At 41.4% G+C, this 27,832-nt stretch overlaps 4 protein-coding genes across 7 annotated transcripts in view; 2 read left to right on the top strand and 2 right to left on the bottom strand.

Moving 5' to 3' along the window:
- LOC135939305 (uncharacterized) overlaps positions 1–7,724 on the bottom strand; it is a 53,731-nt gene extending 46,007 nt beyond the window's left edge. The window contains exon 1 of the mRNA XM_065483611.1: positions 7,523–7,724. The gene's annotated coding sequence lies outside the window, so the exon portion shown is untranslated. The remainder of the gene's footprint in view (positions 1–7,522) is intronic.
- Positions 7,725–9,726: 2,002 nt separating this feature from the next.
- On the top strand, positions 9,727–12,490 carry LOC135940250 (uncharacterized). The gene is made up of 8 exons (XM_065485057.1): positions 9,727–9,912; positions 10,087–10,555; positions 10,616–10,928; positions 10,990–11,131; positions 11,192–11,264; positions 11,320–11,637; positions 11,941–12,296; positions 12,353–12,490. Exons 1-8 carry the CDS (start codon positions 9,875–9,877, stop codon positions 12,408–12,410), a joined length of 1,767 nt encoding a protein of 588 aa, XP_065341129.1. The 5' UTR covers positions 9,727–9,874; the 3' UTR covers positions 12,411–12,490.
- On the bottom strand, positions 12,485–19,180 carry kay (transcription factor kayak). 3 transcript variants are annotated; one of them, XM_065485058.1, is made up of 4 exons: positions 19,021–19,180; positions 13,999–14,173; positions 13,461–13,645; positions 12,485–13,247 (listed from the first exon to the last, which is right to left on the bottom strand). In XM_065485058.1, exons 1-4 carry the CDS (start codon positions 19,132–19,134, stop codon positions 12,672–12,674), a joined length of 1,050 nt encoding a protein of 349 aa, XP_065341130.1. In that variant the 5' UTR covers positions 19,135–19,180; the 3' UTR covers positions 12,485–12,671. The 3 variants fall into 3 exon arrangements, with proteins under 3 accessions (XP_065341130.1, XP_065341131.1, XP_065341132.1); XM_065485059.1 differs by lacking the exon at positions 19,021–19,180 and adding an exon at positions 15,961–16,101; XM_065485060.1 differs by lacking the exon at positions 19,021–19,180 and adding an exon at positions 14,253–14,505.
- Positions 16,177–27,762, top strand: LOC135940253 (serine/threonine-protein kinase 16). Of its 2 annotated transcripts, none has more exons than XM_065485063.1 (4): positions 16,177–16,298; positions 26,325–26,781; positions 27,199–27,327; positions 27,385–27,762. In XM_065485063.1, the coding sequence occupies exons 1-4, from the start codon at positions 16,201–16,203 to the stop codon at positions 27,634–27,636; spliced, it is 936 nt and encodes a 311-aa protein (XP_065341135.1). In that variant the 5' UTR covers positions 16,177–16,200; the 3' UTR covers positions 27,637–27,762. The 2 variants fall into 2 exon arrangements, with proteins under 2 accessions (XP_065341135.1, XP_065341133.1); XM_065485061.1 differs by lacking the exon at positions 16,177–16,298 and adding an exon at positions 25,709–25,877.
- The last annotated feature ends 70 nt before the right edge of the window (positions 27,763–27,832 follow it).

Below are 27,832 nucleotides of genomic sequence, written 5' to 3'. Positions count from 1 at the left end.
AAAATTGTCAATTCTAAAGTCGTTTATCAATTTTGTTTAAAGGTCCTTGTAAACTGTTAGACTAAGTCGCCAAGTGACTGACGTTTATAAACAGAAGAATTCGTTGAAAATCCCGCAAGGTTTAATTTCCACCTACTACCCCCCAAAGTGGTGACCCACGACGAAAATTGACACGAACACGCGCAGCCAGAGTGATATGATGTCGTTTGAGGTGACTGATTTTGGATTCCCTGGCGGGGCCAACGAAAATCTGAACAATCAAGAAGACGGTGAAGTGCTGAGATTAAAAAACGACAATGCAGCTTTGCAGCAAAGAATCGCCATGATGGAACAGCAGTTGCTGAATTTGAATTCGCAACAACGTGGTTCGCAACAGTCGACAGAAATTTCATTGAATGAGTCGATGCAACCATTGTTGATTGATATTGGAAATACTGCTGCTCAGTCAACTATGATTCAGCCTTCTCATTGTTTCAAAATGAACTACAAGCCACCAAAATTCATTCCGAGCAATCCTGAGATCTTCTTCGCTCTTTTGGAAAACCAATTTAAAGAGTATGGTAACCTCTCGGATTTGACAAAATTCAATATGTTGGTGAGCGCGCTGGAGCCGCACGTTCTTCAAGGCCTGGAGAGTATTCTTATGAATCCACCGCTTCAAGATGCGTACAAAACTCTGAAAGTTCAAATCCTGAAGAATTTCTCCCCTACTGTTGGACAAACCGTTCAGCAGTTTTTGAAGGGTGAAAGTATTCGAGCTAAGGAATTGCCAACTGCATTTCTGGCTCGATTGAGGAGCATGTGCTCTAAACTTAACCTACCGAACGTGTCGGATGCATTGCTCAAGGGCATTTTCTTGAAGGGTTTGCCCTCTGATGCCCAAAGCAAAATCTACCATCTAGAAAACCTTGATGAAGCTGCTACCATGCTGGACAGCGCCCGTGAATGGTCTTTGATGGGCAATGAGTTGTCGGTTCATGCGATTGCGAAGACCGCTCCAGTCGAGAAGGAATCGGACATAACGAACGTGCTCAAGGAACTGCAGAAGAGCAACGCGCTGATAATGGAGGAGCTGATACAGCTTAGAAGATCAAGGAATCGGTCTCCCACACCCCGTGGTACAGATCGAGAAAGAAGACGATCATCTTCGAGGTCGCGCCAGCACAAAAATGGTGTCTGCTGGTATCATTACAGATTTGGCGACAGGGCTTTTCAATGCAACTCCCCGTGCTTGCTGGAGAATCATCCCTTGGCCACCCCTCCTGAGATTGAGTCGACAAACGCCAAGGGCAAGCAGTAATTGCGGCCGCTGTTTGCCCACCTTCATCAGGTCGCCTATTCATCCCTGACAAGACTTCAGAACAGGTTTACCTAATTGACACCGGGTCCGATGTTAGCGTTTTCCCGTCATCCTATTTGCGCGGTACTAAATTAATTCCATCAACAATTTCTCTCTCTGCGGCAAACGATACGCCGATTAGAACATTCGGATTCGTTGAAAAAACTGTCAGTTTGGGACTAAAAAGGGATTTCAGATGGTCATTTCTCGTTGCCGAGATTTCAGATCCCATCATTGGGGCTGATTTTTTAACACACTTTGACCTGTTAGTAGATTTGAAGCAGAAAAAACTGATCGATAAATTGACCAATGTGGCTACCAGCAGTTTTAGCAGTCTGATTAATTCTAACACACCCAGTGTGCGGGTGATTGAACAAAACCACTCGTATTTCCATTTGATACAAAAATTCCCAGATCTCTTTTCTGCTGACAACAAACGGCGTCACATCAAACACAATTTTGTGCACGAGATTGAGACAGTTCCAAATTTGGTAGTGAAAAATAGATTTCGGCGATTAGATCCAGTCAAGCAAGCTTTTGCACACAAAGAGTTCCTTAGGATGTTAGAAAGTGGGGAAGCGCGCCGATCGTCGTCTAGTATGTCATCTGCATTGCACATGGTGCCTAAAAAGAACTCGGGTCAATGGAGATGTTGCGGAGATTATCGAGCACTGAATGCGGGAACAGTCCCAAATAACTACCCAATGCGTTCCATCCAGGATTTTACCCATAATTTGGCGGGATGTAAAATATTTTCTGCTCTAGATTTGCCCCAAGCGTATCACTTTATCCCAGTGCATCCAGATCATATTTACAAGACCGCTATTACCACGCCTTTTGGACTCTTTGAATTTCCTTTCATGCCTTTTGGCCTCAAAAATGCTTCTCAGTCATTTCAATCATTCATTGATTCGCTGATTGGAGACTTGGATTTTGTCTACGTGTATATAGATGATATTCTCATTGCATCCAAAAATGAAGAAGATCATCTATTGCACGTGGAAACTGTCCTTAAAAAGCTTGACGAAGCAGGTTTGAGGTTAAATGTGCAGAAATGCAAATTTGGCGTGCAGGAGATTGATTTTCTCGGCGTTCATATTTCAGCTGACGGCATCTCCGCAAAGAAGGAAAGAGTGCAAGCTATAGTTGATTTCCCGATTCCAAAGACGGTGGGAGAATTGCGTTCATACTTGGGCACGATTAATTTTTACCATCGTTTCTTGCCTCACATCGCCGAGATTTTAGCACCTCTGACAGCACTTCTTTCAGGACCAAAACAGTCTAAAAAAGACAAACTAAAATGGACAAATGAACACCAGAAAGCTTTTGAAAAAAGCAAAGAGTTGCTTGTTTCGTCCACTTTGCTTGCTCATCCGTTACCAGGTGCAAAATTGTCGCTCGTTACTGATGCGTCAAATTTAGCAATTGGTGGCGTGCTGCAGCAGCAAGTGGAGGAAGACTGGCAGCCCTTGGCATTTTTCAGTAGAAAATTGTCAAAAACCGAGCAAAAGTACTCCACTTACGATCGCGAATTGTTAGCGATCAATGACGCGGTTAAAAAATTCAGGCATCATCTCGAGGGCCGAAATTTCACTATTCTGACTGACCATCTACCGTTGACTTTTGCTTTCACCAAAAATAGACAAGACTGCACCCCGCGACAATGCAATCATTTGGAGCGTATAAGCCAGTATTCTACCGACATTCAATTTATCCGGGGAAATTGCAATATTGTCGCGGACACAATGTCGAGACTAGCAGCGATCACAGCTAGATTCCCACTTCTGGAATTGGCGCAAGCTCAAGTAAGTGACGCAGAACTTGCTCTTGCACGCAAGGGGAAGTCTGCATTACAACTTCTTGATTACCCTCTGCCAAATTCAGATTTGAGAGTTTGGTGTGATTGCACCAATGGAAAAATTAGACCATTCGTCACTTCACAATTTAGGAAACAGGCGTTTGATTTGGTGCACGGACTAAGCCATCCTGGTATTAAAACCACTGTGAGAATGATAACTCAAAAATTTGTGTGGCCAGGAATGAAGAAAGACTGCACAGAGTGGTCAAAAGCGTGTCTTGCTTGCCAAACGTCAAAGATCCACGTGCACAATCGCACACCATTACAAAGTTTTCCCCTGCCTGAACACAGATTCTCATCTTTGCATGTGGACTTGGTCACTTTGCCATATTCAGATGGTTTTAAATATCTCTTGACAGTCATTGACAGGTACACCCGGTGGCCTGAGGCAATTCCGTTAACCGACATTACTGCCGAGACCGTTTCTCGAGCATTTTATGAAAATTGGATTTGCCGTTTCGGTTGTCCTCTGACTGTGGTATGTGACCAAGGTAGACAATTCATTTCTGATCTGTTTGAAAAACTAGCCGAACAAATGGGATTCAAGTTAGATTTCACAACTGCTTATCATCCACAGTGTAATGGCATGGTGGAGCGCTTGCATCGCACGCTAAAAGCAGCGCTCATGTGCCACAAAGGGCAATGGACAGCCGCCTTGTCAACCGTTTTACTAGGATTGCGAACTGTGTTAAAGGAGGATTTGAGGTGCAGCACAGCAGAGTTGTTATACGGCGAACAATTAAAATTGCCGGGTGAATTTTTCGTTAAATCCGAGAATGAAATGCCGCAACATGAGTTGTTAATTAAATTGCGCGCGATCATTGAAAAATTACGTCCGACTCCTGCTTCACACCATTCAAATCACCTCAAAACATTTGTTCATCCTGATATGGCTACTGCTTCACACTGTTTTGTGCGTACTGATGCGGTCAGAAAATCATTGCAGCCTCCATACACTGGTCCTTTCCCGATAGTAGAAAGAGGACCCAAGTTTTTCAAGTTAGAAATCAAAGGCCAGCACAAAAATGTCAGTGTAGACCGTCTGAAACCAGCTTTTATTTTAGCCACAGAGTCTGTCTCTTCAATAGAAGTAGTTAAAAGCAAAGTGGTGGAAGAGCAGACCGATCAATTTGAAACTGTCGAGAAAACTGCAAAGTCGTGCAGAAAAGTAAGATTTGCAATTTGAGTTTAGTTATTGTCTCTTAAAACTTCCAGTTTACTCCCCCCGGACTAAATGTAGTGGTTGCGGAGCCGAGCTCCCATTCCTTTTTCATTTTTAGCCTAGGGTATTGTTATTCATGATTGTTAGAAATTCGTTAATGCAACAGAGAGAGAGATTTTTAATTTAAATTAGTTTTCGCCGGACACACGAGCCAACAAGTCGCATCTTAAGAGTTCCGAGCGTTTAATTGTGAAGGACCCGGCTCAATCGGGTAAATTCTTTTCTAATTTTAAATTGTTCTTCAAGACGAATCTCTTAAAATTGTCAATTCTAAAGTCGTTTATCAATTTTGTTTAAAGGTCCTTGTAAACTGTTAGACTAAGTCGCCAAGTGACTGACGTTTATAAACAGAAGAATTCGTTGAAAATCCCGCAAGGTTTAATTTCCACCTACTACCCCCCAAAAGTCTATCAGTTCAGTATTCTGCAAAAAACATCTTGCTAACTTTTTGCCTAAATGCACTCGAGTTCTCGTTCATACACAGATTTGGTGACAAATTGTTCAATAGACGATAGCACATGACCTGGAAGCACTGTTCAGACACTGTTGTACACTTACAAAGCAAATAATACCTAATCACGAAGGAAAAAAAATTATTTTTCTCATGAACACGATTTTTCCAAGGTAATTAATTGACTTAAAATAATTGGAATAAGATACCGAGATAATATTAAGAAGAGAAAATCAACAAATGATTTAATTAGCAGCCATCACCCGTTTTTCTAAGTGCTTGTTTGACCGTTCTTAATCTTGGCATTCGACGCTGGGGTTAAAGATAGCACTTGCCAACAATGCCAATTAAATCACCCCTATTGAATTGCTAAGTTGTGACACACTCACACTCTGTACAAGTATTTCTTTCGTCCTACTCGAAACCCACGTCAGCCGCTACATATTTAGACAAATGGTGCAGCGCCCTCTTCCCCATTAGCATTGATTTGTATATTCACCAGCAATAACTCACGATTTGCAATGAAAACAAATAATCTCGGCGTTGACAACTCTGATTTGAACAAATGACAAATCTTGGTGGGGAATGTATTCAGCAGGGATTGCTTGCAAGACCATTAGTCAACGTCTGCTGGCGCGAAAGAAATTTTCTTTGCCCGAAAATAGCCCATCTTCAAATTAAAACGTTATAAATATAGACCTCATTAAAACACGAATCACTTCACTCTCCATTGTGCGCCGAGGATTTTTGATCTCGGCCTGCCAACAGCAGCAGTTCAGTGTCATGGGGCGCGGGGTAATTAAAAAAGCGCCCTCGACTGATTAAGCATTGGGTGGTGCGCGCGCGGGTGGGATGCTGGGGCTGTATCAAGAGCCAAGTGCGAGATTTTATCGCCTCTCGAAGTCATTATCGGATGGAAGCAAGCAACAAATGCAGCGTAGGGGCGGGCAAACTGTCGCCTTTTCCCTTTTCTTTTGTTATTTGGGAAACGCGGGCCTGGCGAGAAGCAAGATTTACCGATGCTACACGGGGATCTATTCTGCTTCCCTTGTTTGTAAATTTATCTTGGCAAAAGTGTTGTGCGTGCATGTTGCCGACGGGTTTTGTGGCGCAGAAGGAAGCGGGCGGCTGCAATCCGCACGTCGTGGCTGGGCGTCTGGCTTTTGTTTTTGCATCGCGCACCAAACCGCAGCGATTTCATTTTACAACGCCGTGTTGACGCCAAATTGAAATCCGCTTGACTGACTGCGAACTCTGCGTACGATTTTTTTTCGATCGTTAAACTTAAACACACTTCAGACCCCTTCCTATGCCATTTTACAGTTTCTTCATGCAGCCAATCCAATCCAAATCAATCTCAAATTTTATTGATTAGGATTACGCAACAATAATCAACAATGATGTTTTTCAAGCCACTAGTTAAAAACATGCTAATAAATAATTAGCAGAGCCTTCAGCATCGCCATTAAGAGTCGCAGGACCAACATAGATATTTTCATTCGTTGAAGAAAAACTTGAAACAACAACTTCCTCATGTGCCACAATCAGAATTACCAATAACGTTTTGACACAAATTAATTTATTTCAAATTCAAACAAATTCAGCTTAATTTTCCGATCCAAATCTACTGCTCTTGTTACAAAATGAATTTGCAGAGTTTTAAAACCATTATATATGCGTGTTAGACCCTTAAATGTGTGATATTAGTTAAAATGTTGGAAATGTAAGACATAGTTTTCAGATTTGCAACTCTTGTTATTTTTTTGGGGGGGGGGGGAGAAGAGGGAATAAACAATTGCCCAATTTACGTAATATCGTATGTATTTTAAAAATTGTAAAAATATCTGGTAAAAATCACTGAAACTGAAAAATGAGAGTAAGTGAAAATTGTTGACTTTTATTAACTGCAGCCGTTAGAGGCAGGTGCCCTTTTTAAATAAGATGTTTACATGGCCACAATAAGCACCATTATTTATGAAATTGGTTGAATCTTTAAATTTGATTATTTAAATTTGAATAGCTTTAGTGCGCCACAAGGCAACGCTTTAAAATGCGTAAAAACAGAGCAGAGAGCAGACCAAGTGGGCATTAAATTGAATTTCATTCAAATGCTCAAAGCAACAGCGGAAGAAAAGGAACTTACGAGTGAAGAAAGTATTGGTAATCTTCCAAAACAGAACAGCGCCAAGAGAATGACAAATTTGCCGTTGGAAAAAAATGTTTCTCCAAGAACAAGAGACAGAACATCCCAGCTCGGCTGTATTCTGTATAATGTATGTGTCGCACGCTTAAGGCATAGAACATTCAATATGCGCCAAACAAACAGAGTGAAGGGGAGTAAAAAATTGGCAGCGGCGTGGGCAGTGAGCCGTTCTCCAAAAGGTCACCGCCAATTTCCACGCATAATGCTGGAGCAAAAGGAACAGGGAGCTGCGAATTAAAAGGGCCGCCCGCGCTTGCGTCCCGGAGCGACACATTATTTTAATTCCACCTGCAGACGGCCCGGCCGGATGATTTACATCGAAAAAGAGCCGTGTGCGCAAAAAGCACCCTCCGAGACGGAAGGTGACATTTAACTTGTTGCTGGCACAACCCTTTCCGAGGAAGCGCGGGCGGCGGCGGGCGGACCGAGCTGCCCGGTCCGGGACTCACCTGAAGGTGTAGGTCGACGAACGGAGAGCATCAAGAACAGGCGAAACACGCCATCAGGCCAGGTCCAGGCAGTTGCGTCGCACCTCAAAGCCGCCCTGCTTGGGCAACGGGTAGCAGGCCCGGCCGGAGCAGATCAAGCAGCACCGAACCTCGCGCGACTTTCGGCCAGTGAGGATACGCGGCGTGTGTGTTGCTCCGGCGGTCGGCTGCCTGCTTGCCCGGCTGCGCTCGCCGCACGCCCTGCCCGCCGTCGCCGCAACCCTTGCACACCTTCTCGTCCGATGGCATAGATGGTGCTCGCCTCGGCTGCACAGCGCCGGGGTGCTGCTGCTCTCACCCCCAGATAAAAGTTTTGCACCAGCCGCCCACATGGAACGTCAAGTTTTCGCACGTACAACATCTTAATTGGCACTTTTTGGAGCTTTTCAAAAGATGAAGCAACCAATTTCTGATGATTTATATTAAAAATTATGGTTTCAACAGGTCAACTCTGCCTCATACCTCCCTACAAAAAATCAATATATATTTTTTATAAAGAGAACTTGACAGAAGCTACATTGGCTTGTGTTCATAAGTATATTTTTCATGCTATTTTGCCTCTGCTCAGCACATCCCATGGGACACCGTCTAGCGAATAATATGGGACCGGAGTGGCCGCAGAGGAGCTTGAACCCAATTTGACCATCTTTTCGCCTCCCCGCACCGAGGCCTTTTATTGAAATGCCAGACATTTGTCCCTATAAAGCCGCAGGAGAGAGCGAACACCAGCAAGTGGCAAGTTGGCGCCGGTGCGCCTACCAGCCCATTTGGCCAGTATGACCCCCGATCCCCGATATGCTCAAATTTCCCTTGACACTATGAAGAATGTCTTAAAGCGAGCCAATGGGCTGGTTGTCAATTTAATTTTAGAAAAAATTGAAATATGATCAGAAATAACATAAATAAAATTGCAGTTATGGAAACTTAAATTATTCCTTTTCCTCTGAATTTACTAGATGAGCAGATTTTTAAAATTCGTTATTTTCGTTGGGCTCTTGAACTTGAATTTTCATGTTGTACAGTTAAGACGAGTTCGGTGTTTTCTTTCATTTATAGGTTTCATCTATCAGTCAAATATCAAAAGTAAAGGAGTGTTAGTAAAGATTTATTCTCCACAAAATGAATACAAAAGAAGCAACATGACACACATGATGTCTCCATTTATTGTAACCTTTTGAATTTTGTTGTAATGACGATCTATTGGAATTACACTTCACATTTTATTTGTTATTACTACGCACAAACTCTCTGCATTTTCAAAGGCCTCTTGAGCCTGGACTCAATATCAAACTCAGTGAGTCGCGAGTTGAATATCTCCTTTTAAGGGCCGAGAGCTCGAGCAGAAGAAGCTGTCTTCAATTTCCGGTTGCCTCCAAGCTATGGGGGACTTTCCGTTGGGAAAGTGGGCGCTTTGCCAAAGTTAGGGTGCGCACGCGGGCGGGTATATGAGAGGTCAATGCCCGGTGCACGCGCCGTTTCCTGCCGCCTCAAAGCACTTGCAAATTAATTTCCAGCGCACTAGTCGTGAGTTTTGTACTTTGTGTGTGCGTTTGTGTCAAAGTTTTGTTTAGTTTCTTGGCCGTCTGAAATGAGCAATCTGACTTCATAGAAATCAACAAAGTTATAATTATTAACCTAATTAATTGTACACATATTACTTTAAAGAATGCTAAAAAATTATTGAGATATATGTTATTTATTTGAATTTTGATCCTTAAAGGGGTTCTAGTCTGAATGCAACGCAACAAATATGCGCACATTACAAAGAATTTGCGTGTTTCAACTTTCGTTAACCTTCCTGTTTTAATTTAAATTATATAACGATCCCTGATCATCCAAAATAATTGCAAAGTTGAAATTTCTAATTAATAATCCAAATTTCGGCAGCAAATTAGGAAAGGTTGAAATAAATAATATATGTATATATTATGGTCAACACGATCAACATAAAAAATTGGAATCTTCAGTTGTTAATATAACAAGAAATTTGAATAAAAATGTTTTTAATAACATTTGTAATATTTTATAGTAAATGATTCGCATATTGAAAAAATTAAAGTTGTTTTTAATTTTTATTTTAGCATCGCAACTTTCCCGCACACAGGCTCCCGCCACTGAAGTCGGTCGATGGCTCTCCCCACCAAGCCACGAACCACGCCCATTCGTTTTAAAGCATGGCGAGGAAATCAAAACAAGTTCATCATCTGTTCATCTGTCTTCGTAAAATTCAAACAATTCAACCTGACTGAATAAGTAAATACTTGGGATACATATAACAAAGTATAAGAGTAAGGTGCAAGGCAAAGCTGAAAAATGGATCTAGTGGATGACTTTTTTGACTCGATTCCTTGGTTCGTGATTCTTTTTTCCTGCGATTTAAAATTACGAAAATCCCTTTATAACAATAATTAATTATGATAGATATCGTCTTGGTGAATAAAATTCAATATTTTTATTTATTTTCCCCACGTATATTATTCCAGAAAGGGCTTAAATTATGTAATTAAAAATTGCTTGTTTCACAGGGACAAGCTGAAGAATCAATCGACAAAGGTTCCAATATCGGAGGAGTGCAGAAAGTTTCTTGATTCTTTCATAAAGAAGAAAGAACCAAATCCAAACACTGAAGCAAAAGAAACAACAACTATTACTAATTGTAAGACACAGGCACATCCTCCTGCAAGTAATAGTGTTGATGCTGGACCCACCAAACCGTACTTTAGGAAGTTGCAATTCCCTCGACACAGCTCACTGACAAACGTTGACCATGCCTCATATCTTTCTGCGAGGTATAGCGGTCAGGTGACCAGCCAAAGCTTGCAAATTTTCCAACAATTGCACCTGCTGGTCGTTGCTGAGCAAAAGGAGTTCAACGAATGGCTAGCCAAAGAAATGGCTGGCCAGCGTCCACTGGTGAACAAAGCCTTACTTCAGATTGGCACATCTCTGCTGGCTTCTAAACAAGATGAAGCTAATCTTCAATCTTCAAATGACGTATGTTAAGTCAATTAGTCAATTTTTAAATTTATAAATTGTGTACTCGGTATTTTTCAGACTTTTAGTCTACACAAGGAGCTGCCCATGAAAAAGCCAGCGACTAGTGAAGTTCACTTGAAGCCTATACAGCATCTGTGTTCTTCAGGTCGAGTTGCTTCTTGCCAAAAAATCAATGAGGGAGCGAATTTGATACTTCAGCCAGAGTTAAATTGTGTCAAAGTCAGCAGCAAGCTGAGAGACGACAAGGTGGCAGAAGGATTGGCTTGCAAGCACTTTGCTGATGTGATCCTCAGCCCTGGTGTGGTTTTTGCGCTCATCAATGCTTCGGGGAAAGAAACAGATGTACCGCTGACTGTTCGAATTATTAAAGGTTTGTAAATAATGTAGCTCACAACTGAATAAATAACTTACTGTTTCTTGGATGTTATTAGATGCTGATGGAAGGGAGCGAAAACTTATTGTGATGGATAAGCCCTTGCCCGCAAAGAGTCTTGGAGTCTATAAGAAAATGACCTGGGCTGCCAAAAAAGCTGCCAAGAGAGAATTCTTAAGTTACAGAGAAAAATACTTTGAGTAAGAACATAAATTTGACTATGTACTCGAGCAAATTAAATTAACGAACTCTTTGTACAGTTTTACTAAAATGAGTGTGGAGCAATGCAAATCAGATTTCGCACAGGATTTGGTCGACTACTCTGCTGCCAAGGTATGTTTAATTTCTTGATACTCTGCAGTTTATTAAACCTTAATTTGTATTTTAGAGCGGCCATGCAAACAGGAATCATGTCTACTCTCTGTGGTGCCTTGAGCATAAAGTCGCCTCAAAAACAGCTGACTCAGCTTGGGGCCGACAAGGGTGCCCCATTAATCTTCTCGTTAGGTCCCAGTGTCACGGGTTTATTGAAGGTGGGCCCGCAGAACCACCAAGGTTTGTACAAATGGGAGTGAAGCTGGAGCGCAAACCTGATTTGGGAGCTGAAGCCCTGGATCTTGCTGAATTCACTCAAGATTGGGTGTCTATGATCTTGCGGCCCGAGGCATTACTTCTCAGAACAAGAGTGGACGCCAAAACACTAAAGGTTAGTTATCTTTTAAAATAATCCTTCAAACACTTATAAAATTAGTTTAAAATTTAGCTTTGCTGTTATAGTTGCCACTCTGCTTCATACTGTGCAGGATTATGTACTCAAATGATTTTCCACATTTTATTAATCACTGCTTGTACCTGAAAAATACCACAAAACCTTTCTGATTCCAATTGATTACATATTTTCCGAATTGTTTGGAATTTTCTATAACCCCATTAGTGAATTTGACTAGTTTTTTGGAAGTAAAAACTAATATTATTAGTGAAATGATTTTAAAATTTACTAAATTTCTAGGTAGTCCAAGTTGAACACAAGGACCTCAAAGTGATTACCAAAGAGGCTAGAGCAAAGGAATTTGATAGCGTTGCAACCTTAGGCGCCCTACATTCGTTGCTGTCTGAGGTTATGCATCTGCAAGAGGGCAGATTCCTGTTGAGAGTTAATCCAAAGGGTGCTGTCGTCCATGTTTACGGGCCTCCTTTGCCCAACCACACCTCTATCAACCTGAGTCTTGATTACAAAAGTCAAGATGACAAGCTGGTAGTTGAGAAGGAACACAGCATTCAAATTGATCCAGAGGTTGTCACTCCACTCTGCTTGAAACACCAAAGGATCCCTGCTACGTTTCTTCCCAGAAAAGAGCCTAAGAGGTAATGTCGATTCTCAGCTTTTTCAATGTCTATTATTTATAATCTCTTTCCCTTAGGTATCGTAAGTCCAAAACCCGATATAAGAAGGGCAAGAAAGCTAAGTTGCAAGATTAGCAGCCTGTTGCGACTGCAAGAAATCTTTTGAATGTGCTGAAGTCATTCATTTTGATGAATAAAAACACAAGGAATTACAATTTGCAATAGATTTAATTTATCTGAGTATCAAAAGTACAATCAACTTGTATACAATCATATTCGAAAAAATATCGTCTGCATAGTCATCATAAAAATCTTAATATTAAATAGCGAAACGAATTGTAGATGAAAGTCCCGACTAGTATGTGCTTGTTTAGCAAAACATCCTCACTCGCCCCATCAAAGGGCCACAAACTTTTGGCTCCCACTTCCCTCCGGACTTCCAGCTTCTTTCGTTGGGCTGGCACTGGCAGCGACGGGCCCCATAGGAGTCAGGCCTGTCCTCGCCTGGCTGGTGATGGGAGCGAGGCCCGTGATGACTGGCGTGAGACCGTTGCTGACTGGGGTGAAGTCGGTGCCGACCGGCGTGAGGCCGGTACCGCCTGCTATGAGACTGTCGAAGTTGAGGCCGGTCGAGGGAGTTGAGATGCTGTAGCCCAGGTCGCTGCTCTTAAAAGAAGGGGTGACTGCAAGGGTTGAAGGCCGGGCCGGACGAGGCACCAAACTGGGAGGCTGGCGTCTAGTTTCGTGGCGCCTGCAGTTAGGTACGTGCGCCTCCAGCAGGAACTCCAGCTCCTCCTTGGCACGGTTCAGTTGCGTGATTTCTGTTTGCATGGCCTGCTTCTTGGCCTCCAGACCCTCGGTTTCTGTGATTAACCTGTTGGTTTCGTCGAGCCTGCGCTTACGACAACGGGCGGCAGCAAGCTTGTTCCTTTCGCGTCGGACTTTCCTCTTTTCTTCCTCCTCGGGACTACACTGCAAAACGAGGAAAAAACCATTAGCACTGTGCCAAATTTACGTCGGTAAATTATGTTCAATTACTGGTTACTGCATGACTCTGTAAATTAGGTTTATTGAACTCCAAAAAAGGCAAGACTAGTACAGCTTGTGAAATATCAAGTATAATCCACTATCAGTTTCATTTATGGCAGAGTAAGCTTTAAATTTAGTAACTCTCTTTTTACTTACATTACTGTTCTTGTTTGGCCGCCTACCACCAACATTCCTTCTGGCCATTGTGGCTGCTGGAGCCGGTGTTGGACTGTTACTGAGGGCAGGACTGGCTGGGGCCGATGGATGACCAGAGATGTGAGACTGCTGATACGGTTTCAGGGTCTCTGAGTTGACAAACACCGTTCCACCACCGCTGTTTACTGTAGACAGATAGAGAAGCTGGATAAGTCAAAAACCACTAAAATTTTCCCGAGTTAAGAAAAAAGAACAACGCGTGTAATTAAAAAAAATCGGGGAATAAACGTACTTTAACTTGAGGAAAGTGACGCAACAAATTAACTAACGCGTGTTAATCTAAGAACGATGTTGAAGCAACTGTAAATTTACACGGTGGTTCAAATTCCTCCCTGCCTTATTGGGCCAGAATAATTAACGAACCAATTAATTAGCAACTCGACGGCCTTATAAAGGGAGAGCCGCCCCGCGCGAGCGAGCGGCGTTTACGAGGAAGAGAGTGTCGCGCTAAACGAAAATAAACCCGCACTAAACTTACGTGTGCTTGCGTGGTTTGAGTGGTGGACTACCGGGGGCACGAAGCCTGCTGAATGGTTCGTGTGTTGGGGCTGCAACTCTAGGAAGGTCTGCTCGATGCTCTTCAGGGTAGTGGGCGTCAGGGTGGGCGTCGTTCTGGTTGGTACACCCGAGTTCAATCCCTCTAGCGCCGCAAACTGCAAAAATACAAAAGAAAACGAACGTCAGCTGAGAATTTTCGAGAGATTGGAGGGGTGGTCAGGTTGCAGCAACCACCTGCTGGAAGAGCAAGTCGGGCGGCGCCGCCAGCAGGTCCAGCAGGGGGTCGGCCATGTAGGTTGCGTTGGGTCGTTCGGCTCGCTCGCGTTTGTCGCACAAACTGAGAGCGCCCGATTTAGAAATTCGCCTTGGCACGCGGCCCAAAGGGGAGGCAAGCAAAGTGACTCAGCCCCCCTGCCCTTCAACTCTTTGACTGCTCGCACGGATCATTGTTGTGCCGATTATGCACTCTTTAGGAACAAAATCTTAGGCGTAAACACAGGCATTACGCATTGCTTCCGCTTTGATATCAAGGGGCGGAAATTTCCTGTTTCTAGCAAGTAAACAACGTTTTTTGATTTTTTGCATTTTAAGTGCACGCTTGGTGTAAAATAATATTTTGGTACACATACCAAAAAAATTAAAGTGAATGAAATGCTGTGGTGGATACTATCTTATCGACGGAAAGCAGCGTCAAAAACCACAGTGGATTTCGAAGAAGCCGTTTTTCAGGAAACGCACTGCACAAACTCCGATTTTTATCACGTCCGACCCATTTTAGCTGCCCTTGTTCTGATAACAGTTTATTGGCCCCCATCATTATTGGCCACCTTTGAGGTGAAATTAAACATATTGGCAATTTAGATAAGGGAACACTGCAGAAAACAAGAGCGGTAATAAAAGCTCACGGCGGACTTTTGATCTTAAAGGTGCAGGAAATACATTAAAATAATCACACAAGAAGCTTGAGCGAGGCGTTGTTACTTAATGGGGGAATCCTATCTTCAATTCAATCCGTTATTTACTTTCAAAGTAATGTTCAAATCGGGGATTTCCAATTGAGAAATTTCTGACTTGAATAGGTTTCCGGCTTCGGTTTTGAAACACGCGGGTCTATCTAAATAGAAAATCGGCGTCGCCAGCGAGACAATCACGAATTGTCATTCGGACAAACAATGGTAAATAAGGAAATTCGTGCGGGGTCGCGCGCGACAAACAAACGGGCTCGCAGGCCAGTTCATTTTCCTCTGCGCCACACCCAGCCAACCAAGTTCTAGTTCCGCTCCTCTTCGCATTTCAGATTTAATTTTCAGCCAACTTTTGTTCTCGTGTCGATTTCAGGGTGAATTTCACATGTAACGAGCACCGCAAATTGCCAAATTATTGGCAAATATTACGCAATATATAGCAAACAAAAACGTGTCCAGGGGGCGTAAATAACTGGTGACAAGCGTGAAAAAAAATTGTCGAGACAACGAGTTGTCATACCGTGATTCGTTCGCAAAAGTGTCCGGCTCGGACGGCGAGAAACTCAGCGGGCGTCACAAACGCGCGGCACGATGAATGGCAACTAAAGCTCCGCGCCTGGCTTTTGCCTTATCAGAGGATCACGTGACACGCCACCTGCCGTAGTGCCCCAAGAATGACGTCATCCCGCCGCCAAGGAGTGCCTCAGCCGCGCCGCGCGGTGTGTCGCAATCGTGCAAAATGAGCCAGCAAATATTTCAGTTCGGATTTTTCCTCCGATCTTATCTGCACCGAGTGATTACGCGAATGGTGAAAAAGTCAAGCCAGATTAGAGGGAAAATGGTATTGACGAGCGCGAGGAATGCACCTGCCGCGCGCAACCGGCGGAGGAATTTCCGGCCATGCCGCCAGCAGGGGGAATGAGTCACTGTTGTTTTCGCGAGGGCGCGACGGAGCGTGAAACGGGACCGGGACTCACCAGTTTGTTCTCCAGCGAGGGTGTGTAACTAAAATCCGAAATCATGGTGCTGTATTCGTCGAGGAACGGCGTAGTCGCAAAGCACTGGGTCACTGGCAGTAAGCACGACATCAACGGCTCTGAACAGGATTACACTCGCACAACTGAGAGAGACTACAGACGCACTGACAATGAGAGCTCGACGCGACCAGCACACTGGTTATAGCCAAGGACGGCAGTGACGTCAGCTCGCCCAATACGATGGAGGGGCGATACTCGGAATCGCCGCCGACCAATTCTCGGCACACGAGCGATGCGCGAGATCTTTCATCTCTCACCAGCTCCAACCTCTCAAATCGGTAGGGACAATGCACCGCGTCCACCCCTCACCCTCCCTTGCAATCCATTCAAAGCGTCCACATCAGGGAATTCTCGAAAATAACACCCAAAAATAATCGACTGGATCTTTTAGTGCACAAATATTTTCTAAACCTATTGTCAGCGTGTCTCGCCCCGCAGCGATGCGGGAGTCACGAGGGTTGTAACATTTTCTTCCCCTCATTCATCTCTCTCTCTTTCTCTCTCTGATCAAGCGGAACATGCAGGTACCTGCTTTGTCCGAATCAATTTATAAATTGCGCACCCGCTGCCAGATTTCAAGCGTGACTGGTGCTGTTTGTTGGTAATTAACGTTCAATTGCGGCCTCTACTTGCATAATGCCAGGGCGGCGGGGGTTTATTTTTAAGGCTTGTTTGCGCTCTTGCCGGCATTTCTCCGTCTCTATTTTAACACCTTGACGATTGCGTTGCGAAATGCTTTGTACAACACGAGCAAGCACTTTTTATCAATTAGTGCTGAGAGGTCTTACTTCTATGAAGCCGCTCGCATTTGTAAGTGACAGAAAACAAGTACAAGCTAGCATTGATAGCGATCACGAATAAAAGGCAAATTATATGGAGTGCCCCATTAATTAAATCTCTCAGATATAGAAACAAAATAATTAATTAATAATAGGTTTTTTGTAAAGGTTTAGCAGTAAAATTTTGATTTGCAACTTGTCTGTGCTTACGCGGGATTAAAAAATGAAATAACAAACTTATCGAACAGCATGCTATTGATTTCAAAAGCGATACAAAGGCGTGCACACACGTAATTAAAGTGGTTGTGATTGATATGAGAAAAAGCTTGATAAACGTTTTTATCTTTGCTAAATGAACTTCTTGAAGAAGCGACGCCAATTCTTGAAGCAAAATTACGAATTAGCTTTCTCAATATATTCAGTGTGCTGTTTCTCCTGTATACAGTATTTCCGTGCAATCCTGCACATTTGTCATTCTCAAAGTGCTCGTAATAAAAAAGCCATACCCTTTTTTAACTGACCACAGCTGCACCTCTGGTCGGCCGGCAGACGAGAGACCGTGCGTACTTGCCTTAAGATTGGCTTTTAATTTCCAACAAACCTCAAAACCTTTTTATATCAAAACCGAAAAATCTGCCATTGATATCGAATTCTTAACAACGATTTTGAAGTCAAACTGCATTATTTTTTTTTTTTTTTTTTTTTGGAAAATCCACACGATAAACCGTATTTTTTATCATGCACCTTAACACAAAAAATTGGATGCTTTAGCAAAACATTTTGCGTCACCCTCCTGCGATTGCGGTAAAAATATATCTAGAAATCGTTTAGAGCGTAGTGAAAGCTAAGAAGAAGATATTATTTTTGGTGTAGTCCTAACATAATTATCAAACAGCACTAATTTTCACTACCATGTCAAAATAAAGACAAACACGCAATACTGGGGCCTCTAAAATGAAGAACATTGACCCTGCAAACCTTGAAACGAAAATAATGGTCAAAATAAGAAGATCTATATTGCAGCTTTGTTGGCGACGAATTATTATTTTAGCTACATTATTTACTTTGTTTCGAAATTAAATAAAAAATACGTGTGTCTAGAAAAATAAAAGAGACGGTTGTTTCACATCCGCGTGCGCCACTCCCTAATCGGCGAGCGCCTTAAGCCATTAAAACGAATAGATCGCGAAATCGCGTCCTGATAATAAAAGCTATTTCCGGAGCTAAAATTCCTTTGGACTTGAGGACTTGTTCTTTTCCTCATCACGGCGCCGGTTATTATTTTTAAACTCGATCTGCGGTTCAGAAAAACCAGCATCTCGCAGTTGGCATTGAGAAACGTGAAAATCCCCGGTGTCTGTTGCAAACACGGATCTGAAGAGTGAAAGTGCTGTACAAGAAAGAGCGGGTGTGGGAGCAGCCCCTTGCATGGCATAGTGGGCCAAATGGTCGGCGCTGACCTCCCCCACTGTTGTTTGGCAACACAGACGAATCGATCGATAGTGGTGCACGCGACGGATCCCACCCCTCGAAAATATGCACCCCAGCAAGCGCAAATTTACTCGTCCGTGCAGTGTACACGAACACAAGGCGACCGAACAGAGAGTAATTTGCCTTCATTTCAACGAAGAATTCTGACCGAATGCCGAATGTTTAATTGAGATTGTTTCATACGGATTTTGCGTTTTCTTTAAGCGGGGCCTCGCAGGGTTAGCGAAAACCCTGCGACGAGCACGCGAGCGGCTAGCAGCGCGTGTTGTTATTATTTGGGGGTGGAAGCACGTGCGGCGATCGATACGGACGGCGGCGCCTGCCAGGGGGAGGTAAGTGCAATAAAAAAACCACCCCTCGCAACTTCATGCGGACATTTAATTTTTTAAAGCCCGACTTGCATCATGAAAGAATACTCGCGGACGATGAACCGCGAATTATTCATAATTTTGCAAAAAATCGTGCAAATTAATTCTGCGTTTGCGTCACTTTGACAGGTGGGCGGGCACCAACAGCAGACGGCACCGCAGCATGTCAACCAGCTGTCTGGAGCTGCGGAAGCTCCAATCGGTTTGCTCAGAGACATAAAATTAATTTTACCGCCTCTCGAGACGCTGGCCTGAAGATGAAAGGGCCAGGGTGCCCCTGGAGGGTCAAGCGGGGGTGGGAAGTGACAGGTGCTATGGACCGCAGAGGACCAATGCACGCACTAGACACTGTCTGTCCGTACCTGAAGGCTTGCTGGCGGCGAGAACGTCTCGCGCTTGATCTCGACGGAGGCCACCGTGGCCAGAGTCGCCAGGAAGCCCGGGGGCATCTTGTCCTGCAGGCCGGATTCGAACATGACTCAACCGGGGAAGCCCAAGGCTTGCGTCACCGCTTCGCTATTTTCAACGACTGACGTCAGGCACGGAGGAACCCCGACCGAACGTTTCCGACCAGTTGCGAATGCTCGCGAAGCTCAATCTGTGTTGTGCTCGTGCTGGCTGACGCTGACTCACCCGCCGCGGCTAGGAGACTCGGGCAGGATTGCCTCCTGCCTGTTTTTTCTGCCCGCACACAGCTTCTCGCTAAGAGCTTTTCTTGGAATCATTTAAACCAGTTCTGAGAAATGTCACGCTTTCCATTCGAATGTTTAGAAGCACACTGAAGACGACTTTCCGTGCAGAAGGGACAAACCTTTTAATTACGGCTAAAGCAGGCAAAGGTTTGCTCGCGCGGGAATAACTAATATGATATTAAAAATGCTCAGCCGCGTGCACAATTAATTAATTTATGCTGCGGTCAACGTAACTAACTGTAACTGATTGTATTATTTGTCGTATTTGTTATAAAGCATATTATAATACAATGTGAACGTTGCCAAAACAACTTTGATCCTGTTAGCATTTGCAATGCATCACTTTTCCGTATAATAGATTTTCATTTGACACGTTTTCTCAATCATATAAACTTGTTAATGAACATGTTGATTGTTGAATCACTTCTAGGACACTTTCCATGTTTCGAAACATTTTCAATGAAAAAACTGAAACAGTAACGCACACAAAAACAAAACGAAAAATATCTTAAAGAAATGTGAGGTAAGTCTAAAAGCCTAAATGAGGAATTTTTCGTAAACACCACATTCAAGACGAAACTTGATTACAAATAACTACATAAATCTCATTCAAAAATAATTATTTTAATCCACCACACGTGTTGAGACCTACAAAAAGCCACTTGAATGCAGTAAAGCTCGGAAATTAACATCGCAAATGAATAATTTTCAAACAAATATTTGATATGAGCCTATGTGTGGTGTGTAAGCGTGCACTGACAATGAGAGGGACGCGCAAATCCGTGCCGTCAGTTGACTGCTCCCTACTTGCGCTAAAAGCAAATAGTGTCCGCAATAATATAACAGTGTGCTCGACTTTTTCATATTAGAGCAATAATGAGACTCATGTGACTGTTCATTATTTCTGTGTTGCGACAAGCACAAAGCACCTGCATCCAAGGGCACGTTAGCCAAGAGAGCATGAGCACAAGTTGTCAATTACTTTTATTATTTCGTCTATAAATTCCTCGCGATATATAAGAAGTGAATAAACAGAGCCATATATATATATTATTTTTATCCATAGTTTTCTACGACAACCGGCATAAAAGTTTCTATGGCAGACAGGAATGGAGCATAAATAATATGACTATGCGGGAAACTTCCTCAAGAGAAACCTGGCGCCAAAATGCAATTAAAGTGTTGACTAGTAAGGCGGCCTCAAAAGCCAAAACTAAATTGCACGGCATTTTGATTTTCGGCCAGAGTTTTCCTCCTTCTTTCCGTTTGACTCATATGTTCAACATCCGCACTTTTTATCACGACGAAATGCTAAACCACAACAGAGGGAGTAGAGGCGGCGTGCGCTCTAACTCGTGACACTCGAGTTTTTATTTTGTCACGCGATTTATCTCTAGCTGGCGCCAAGTCAAGATAGATATAATTAAAAGCCCTCTCTGGAAGAAATAAAAACCCTACAAACTGCATATATTAGCCATTTTTTATAGAGTGTGATGTATTACTCAGGCAGCTGCTTTGTGTTTGTTTTTCAGGGGAGGAAACGTTTTTTTTATTAAATTTTCTTCAGCTCAGCGGCTATCCCTTTTTGTTTGTATTAATTAAAATGCGTCCAAGTACTTCAATTCATATTCTAATTATCATTTCAACATCCTTGAAGGATAATTTATAAACCGGACATACAAATCGGAAACCGGATGTCCCTGCACATCTGCATGGAGGGTCTCCTAATTGCGAATATCTGTCACGATTTTCCCTTATCCTTTTCCTTACTACAGTTATTTTAGAATTAATTTTGAAATATTTTCACTAACATCAAATCTTTATTGTTGTTTTCGTAACCACGCAATTAACACTCACAAAAAACCTCTACAATATTTGCTGATCTAATCATTTATAAGGAGCATTGAAACCACTACTCTTTGTTTTGAGATTTAATCAATTTCATGCTAAGTTGAGAATTTAAAGAATGACTTGATTAACAATTTTATAAAGTTTGCCATAATTGCCATTAACTTTAAGGAACAAATAAAAGGAAGTTGAGTCAGTGTCTGAAATGATTGCAGCCAGAGCGCAACAGCAACAAAAAGCAGCACGCACGCATTATCCGCAGGTGAAGCGGAGAGAGATCTTGTGAGTCCAAGACCAAGGAGCAAGGAGCTGCTCTTTTCACGGGCGTGAGTCACCATCTCACGATGACGTCATCGACGCTGCTATTGCCTCTTATGGCCAAATGCAGTACACCGTTTTCCTCGTGGCCCAGCTGGCGCCGGGTAGACAAAAATCGCGTGACGCGGGACAATTATCGATCTCTGCAGCCCAAAGGCTTTACTAAACACACACGTGTTTATTCGGCCGTTCCTCTATTTGTTAATGCTTATTATTACAATATTTTAAAAATAGCCTGCCAGAAATTTTTATCGATTTTTATTATTCTCTGTAAATTTTATATAATCTCCAGGGAAAAGTATTAATTTTTTCAGCTCAATTTTAAAAGCATAAAAATATATAATGATATTAAATATCATGCCAGTAAGAAATAAATTGTGAGATATTTAAGCTAGAAATAAATTATCTGATTTCTAATGGCGATGAAGGATATGCCTAGAATAATTTTTCATTCATAAATCAATCAAATACCATTATTTTAAAAAACGAAAGTCGTTTTAAATTAATGTCCCACAAATCACAAATCAATAGCCATCAATTAACCATAATATGTGACACATTTATGTAATAATCATATTTATACAATAAAATGTTATAAGAAAAGAAAAAATAGCAGGAGAAATATCAATTTTTTATCCAGGCAATGAGAGAGGTAATCAAATAAACCACGTAATATCATTCTTGTATTTGAAACCTGTATTTAGCTTCTTAGCAAATAAACAGAAAATTCCACAAGAAGCTGGGACTAATTTTAATCGAATGGAAAACACGCTTATACAGCTGAGGAAAAATGCATCGGCGCAGTAAAATCCAGTTTTTTTGCTTTTCTTGCGCGGCTGCGTTCGTTAGCAACAATGTGTTGATTAGCACACTTCTCGCTCAACGAATGTACCAAGAGTTGCCGACCTTGCACATTATCGGGTCTCTCTTGCTCGTAAGTATTAACTGCTTTTTTCTTGCAGCTGCACAGCCGATAATAGAAAATACTGCATTTAAAACGACACGCACTTTGCGAAGGAGTATTAGAAAAACAGAAATTGTTTAATTTAAGGCCACGATGGGTCTTCGTGCTCGCAAGCATGAAGATAACAAGAATCGCACTCGCTGCGCGTCTTGCCGTCGTTGCGCTGTCGTGCTAATTAAGGTATAGCGCTCGCTCGGTAATTAGTTCATTTGCTCTCGTGGGCGTGTCTCGCGACCAGCTTAAACACCAGGAACACGAGCTTGTGTAATTTCAAGGTTTTTTAAACATTGAAGTCTACATAAAACTAATTATTGTATTTATTTAAGGCCCATGAACAAAGTGAAGCTAACTAATTAGTATTAAAAACTAATTTGACTGCAAGAATTCCCAGTCTCTCAAAACCGATTGGAATTTATGCATTTCTTTCCTGATATTCTGTGTAACGCAGTAGGAAATCATCAAAAATCAAATTTTTCGCACTACAACATTAACCTGGAGAGTTTAATAAATTTATGTGAATTTACCTTATTTTTTACACACTAAAATTATAATTTCATTTTTTATACCTTTAAAGACCTATATAATAGGTCAGAAACTTCTGATAAACACGAGTGCCTCATAATTTTACCACGCGCAAAATACACATCAACAGAAGTGACGTCAAAATTCAGCTGCGATGCCGTATGGTATTGAAAAATGGACGTGACGCCAAAACATTTGTGATGCAAAAGTAAATGTGAATGAAATAGTGGCGCTCTCGCAGAGTTCTCGAAAATTCGCATTACGTGAGTCCGCTAGCTATACGATAGACCGCAGCGAGATTTTCACCTCCTTTCCCTGTGATGACGAGGTTCTTTTGACGTCATCTAAGCGAAAATAGCGGCCAATTTAAGATAACAAATAAAAGGCTATTCAGCCGCCAGTAATCGCTGTGCAAATTCGGTACGTCCTCTTTCGAAAGGCGGGCGTGCGCAGTTGATAAGGAACGAGTGCGTACCACACGGCTCGTAGCAGACGTAACCAATAATGAATTTAAATTAGATTATACCGTTCAAAACATTCCCAGATAAACTGAGAGCCTTGCTTACGAACAAAATAATTTCTCTCGAGCTATTAACTTTTGCTCCAAGACATATGATAATCTCTATTCATCTCTATTCAAATTATAATATCTCTATTTCGTAACTGAGTTGTCATTGAGGTGCTCTTAAAGGTCAACTCTCTATGCACCAATAAAAGAAACAATCACAACTGATTAGCATAAAAACGCAAAGATTAACTGTCACATAAACCTACACACTTTATTTCAATGATCAATCAAACATCAGCGTTTGAAACACATAGAGGCACAAAGGTATTATAATAAAACTCATATATTCTCGTGTCGCTTGCGCAAATGATAATTAGTTTCTCTTTCTTTTTAGTACCTCCCTGTTTGAGTGATTGAGACAGATCGAGAAAAAATATTATGGAAAGAGTGACATGGAAAGACAACTTATGAAAGAGCCCATTTCATGCATGTATCGCAACGAGGAATAATCGTTTTTCTTCTGACAACACACTGCTCGCACCTCAGGCCTGCTTGAATCTGAAACGACTTATTCTTTCTAATAATAAATATGCTAATCGCACTCTCGTTGTTGCTTCTCTGCTGCTTTTGCTTCGGCGCGCACAAGCAAATGCGTTTGAGAGAGAAAAAGTGGCTCCGTTACTTGACCCTGTCCTGTCTTCTGGGTGCGACACACGGCGCTGCATTGTCTCGCCAGCCACAGCCTTTCTATTTTCCACACGCACTCTCTCAATACTATATCGCGCACACTGTGTCTGGACATTTTTTTCTGGAAGAACGAAACACGCGCAAAGTTAACAATAACCGCGCGCCTGAAAGAAAACATAAAAACGATTTGTTTTGTTAATTTTTATTTTTGCATTGGGACACGTTTATATAAAGTCGTTTTGCATTATTAATTTTAATACTGGAGCCAAATTAAATTGTTAGTATTAGTTTCAATTATGCTAACAGAAATTGATTTGCTAGATTCAAATTGATGTTTCAAGTTTAACCGTTCGCGTGAAAAGTTATGGAATGATGCATGGACTGATTATTTAAGTTATTTTTATTTGGGAAAAATTTCTTGTGGAGCTGGAAATTATCTCGGTTTAATATCAGAAAATATAGTCTTGTATTCAAAATTTTCTAGATTCAAAATTAAAAATAACTGGTGAGAAGCGAAGCAAATATATGTGAATTTTATGAACTGTCGTCGGACGAGAAGTTATAAACTTAACGCTTTCATATTCAGATTAAAAACCGATTATTTCAGTAATATAAAACAAATTAATATAATGTTTTACCACTCACAGATATTAAAATATGCATTGAGTATCTTGAAGAAAGAAGTGATAATTAAAGAACTTAGTAAAATATGATTCATAAAATCATCTTAATAAGTTCTCCCGCATTCTTTTACACTGAAGACTTGCAGATATACAAATTACAAAATTGTAAAGAACAATGACAAGAACAAAAGAAAGAAACTAATGCAAATACACCTCTTCCTTTGTAAAGAATAATTATTTTTAACTGCTAAAACATGTGCATTATATGGTAATTGACCTGTTGTGTGCATATTGTGTGCCATTGTTATCTGAGCTTGAGATAAAGAATCAAACAATTTGAGTTGAAGTTCTCCTGCCAGCATATAAATCGCGCAATATAGCACCGTATACGTGTTTATAGAATGAGTGCAAAAAGAGATATTATAAATGTTTTGTTATTAACCAATCACTTCTTCCGCGTATTAATTTTATTCTTTTTATTTACAGCATATTATATTGTATATATATGTACATTATTATGTTTCTATTCGAAGACGCTGTTAGAATACTGAAAGACAAAGACAATAAAAAGGAAACACATTAAACATATACTGCCTCACAATTTATTGGTGTATATGCAGTGATATTTTTTAAAGAAATTGTAAAGATAAAAATATTGAAGATTTCAAAGATATAATAATATGAAATAATTCGGATGTTTTATTACCAATCCATAATTTTTGTCAGTAGTTATCGTAATTATATTGGTATCTGATAAAAGGAAACAACCACAGCAATGGCAGCAGATTGTGAAAAAAATTCAAAAAATTAGCCTCTTTCAAATATTATCTCACCGCCGGTTAATTGATTTTTACCGGTTAAGCTATATGCACCGGTAAATTTTGCTAAATCACTGAAGAATATAACCGACAGCTGTAGCTGTAAAATATCTTGTTTTGGTAATGGATGCGATTTCGGACGCGTTGGCCGTTGTGGCCTCCTGTTTTTCGTGTGGCCGCCGACAGAGTTTGACAATCGATGGCCACACAGTGGTAGTTCGTAAAAGACTGGCAACTGGGTAAGAAATTCATATTAAAGGCTCAGAAAATATTATATTTAAATAGATAAGTATAATCGTTATTATAAACTTTTTTAGCTTGGAAATTAACCTAGCTGCTGCCAAGATATGTTATATATTATGCTTATTTTTCGTTTTTGAATAAATTATAAATTTAATATATACATACACCTAGAGCTTAGTAAAATAGCCCTGCAGAACCATAATAATGAACACTATTTGAATAAACTAAAGAAAATCTCTATATGTATGATATTGCTAAATTTTTATTTTTCATTGAATTTTCAGGATATGTTATAATAATATAATACAATATATTTTTTAAATAATGATATTTTGTTTAGCTTTGATTTTATTTACCGTATAATTTTTTATTTGTCTGTACCAGCAAACATTTTATGATATATATCTCAGGAAGATTCAATTTTTAAAAATATTTGATTTCAGAGGCTTTAGTGTCATTGACCTAGTGGAGGAGGAGTCGACAGGGCGACTGCTAGCCCTTAAAAGAATTGCCTGCCATGGCTCTCAGGACGAGGCAGCAGCTTTGCGAGAGGTGGACGTGCACAAGCAGGTCCGTCATCCAAACCTGATCGAGTTGGTGGGCCACCGGTTGTTGACCCTCCGAGGGGCACAATTGGGGCCCACAAGCGAGCTGCAACTCCTGCTGCCCTATTACGAAAGAGGATCCTTGGCCTATGAACTGGAGAGGCGACAGCAAGGTGGCAACCACCTGAGCGAGAACCTCCTGCTGGCCCTCTTCAGACAAGTGGCCGAGGCGCTGAAGGCAATGCACCAGGCTGGAATTTCCCACAGAGACGTGAAACCTCACAATGTGCTGCTGTCTGACGACTTCAGTGCCATTCTCATGGACCTTGGTTCGGCCACAACGGCTAAAGTTCAGGTTAACTGACTCTTTTGCTTCATTAGGCTGTGAAACAGTTTTAAGTGAAGTGACATTAAATTTGTCTCATTTTTAGGATGAGTTAATTGTAAATTTCAATTTTAGAATTTGCAACACAGCAAACCTTATTCAAGTACAAAGAAAATGTTGATATTGTGGAAGCAAATCAATATGTCATTAAAAGTTTAATTAATAACGATTTCTGAAGTATGATACTGTCATGCTTTATCTTCTCTGATTTTAAATTTGTATATTGATATCCATTTTCCCTGTGCTAAATTGTAATTTGTTCTTTAATTAATATCTATAAATTTAAAACGTTTCCACCTTCCACCAAGAAGTCTACAAGGATTTGTCCAAAAGATTTTGGCATCTAATTTTGCTCAAATATTAATTCTGTTTTTGGTGTGGTTGCAGGTGTGTGGAACAAACGACGCGTGCAGACTCCAAGACGAAGCAGCGGAAAAAAGTTCCATGCCATATAGAGCCCCTGAACTGTTCAATGTTGATTCGTATTGTACTATTGACCAAAGGACTGATGTTTGGGTAAGCTCCAATAATTGCAATTGCGCTCTAAACATGACACGTGTGCTAAATTTTCAGTCTCTTGGTTGCCTGATGTACGCAATGGCGTTCTACAAGTCGCCGTTTGACGTGGTGTATGAAAGAGGGGATTCCGTGGCTCTTGCTGTTTTGAGCGGCAACATTGAAATTCCTGAAGGATCGAACTACTCGCAAGGCCTACATGACCTTATGCTGTCGATGCTGAGGGTTAACGCTTCAGAGAGACCATTCATTGACGATATTTTAAAGACCGTGGCGCAGCTCCAAACTGCAGCCCAAAACAAAGTGTGACTGTCCTTCCTCAGTGATTTCAAATATATTTCTAATATACATATTTCAGATGAAGTTACGTCCAAATTAAATTGTATTGTGCTAATCTAATTTGGATTAGTTAAATGATTATTTCATAAAATGAAATGTTTATATTGAAACATGTTGACACATAAACATATTTTAAAACAGCACGAGTATGATTTGGACAAACACG

Source organism: Cloeon dipterum, chromosome 3, assembly GCF_949628265.1.
Source record: "Cloeon dipterum chromosome 3, ieCloDipt1.1, whole genome shotgun sequence".
Lineage (NCBI taxonomy): Eukaryota > Metazoa > Arthropoda > Insecta > Ephemeroptera > Baetidae > Cloeon > Cloeon dipterum.
Note: the sequence above shows the minus strand (reverse complement) of the source record. Positions and strands in the feature narration are given on the sequence as shown.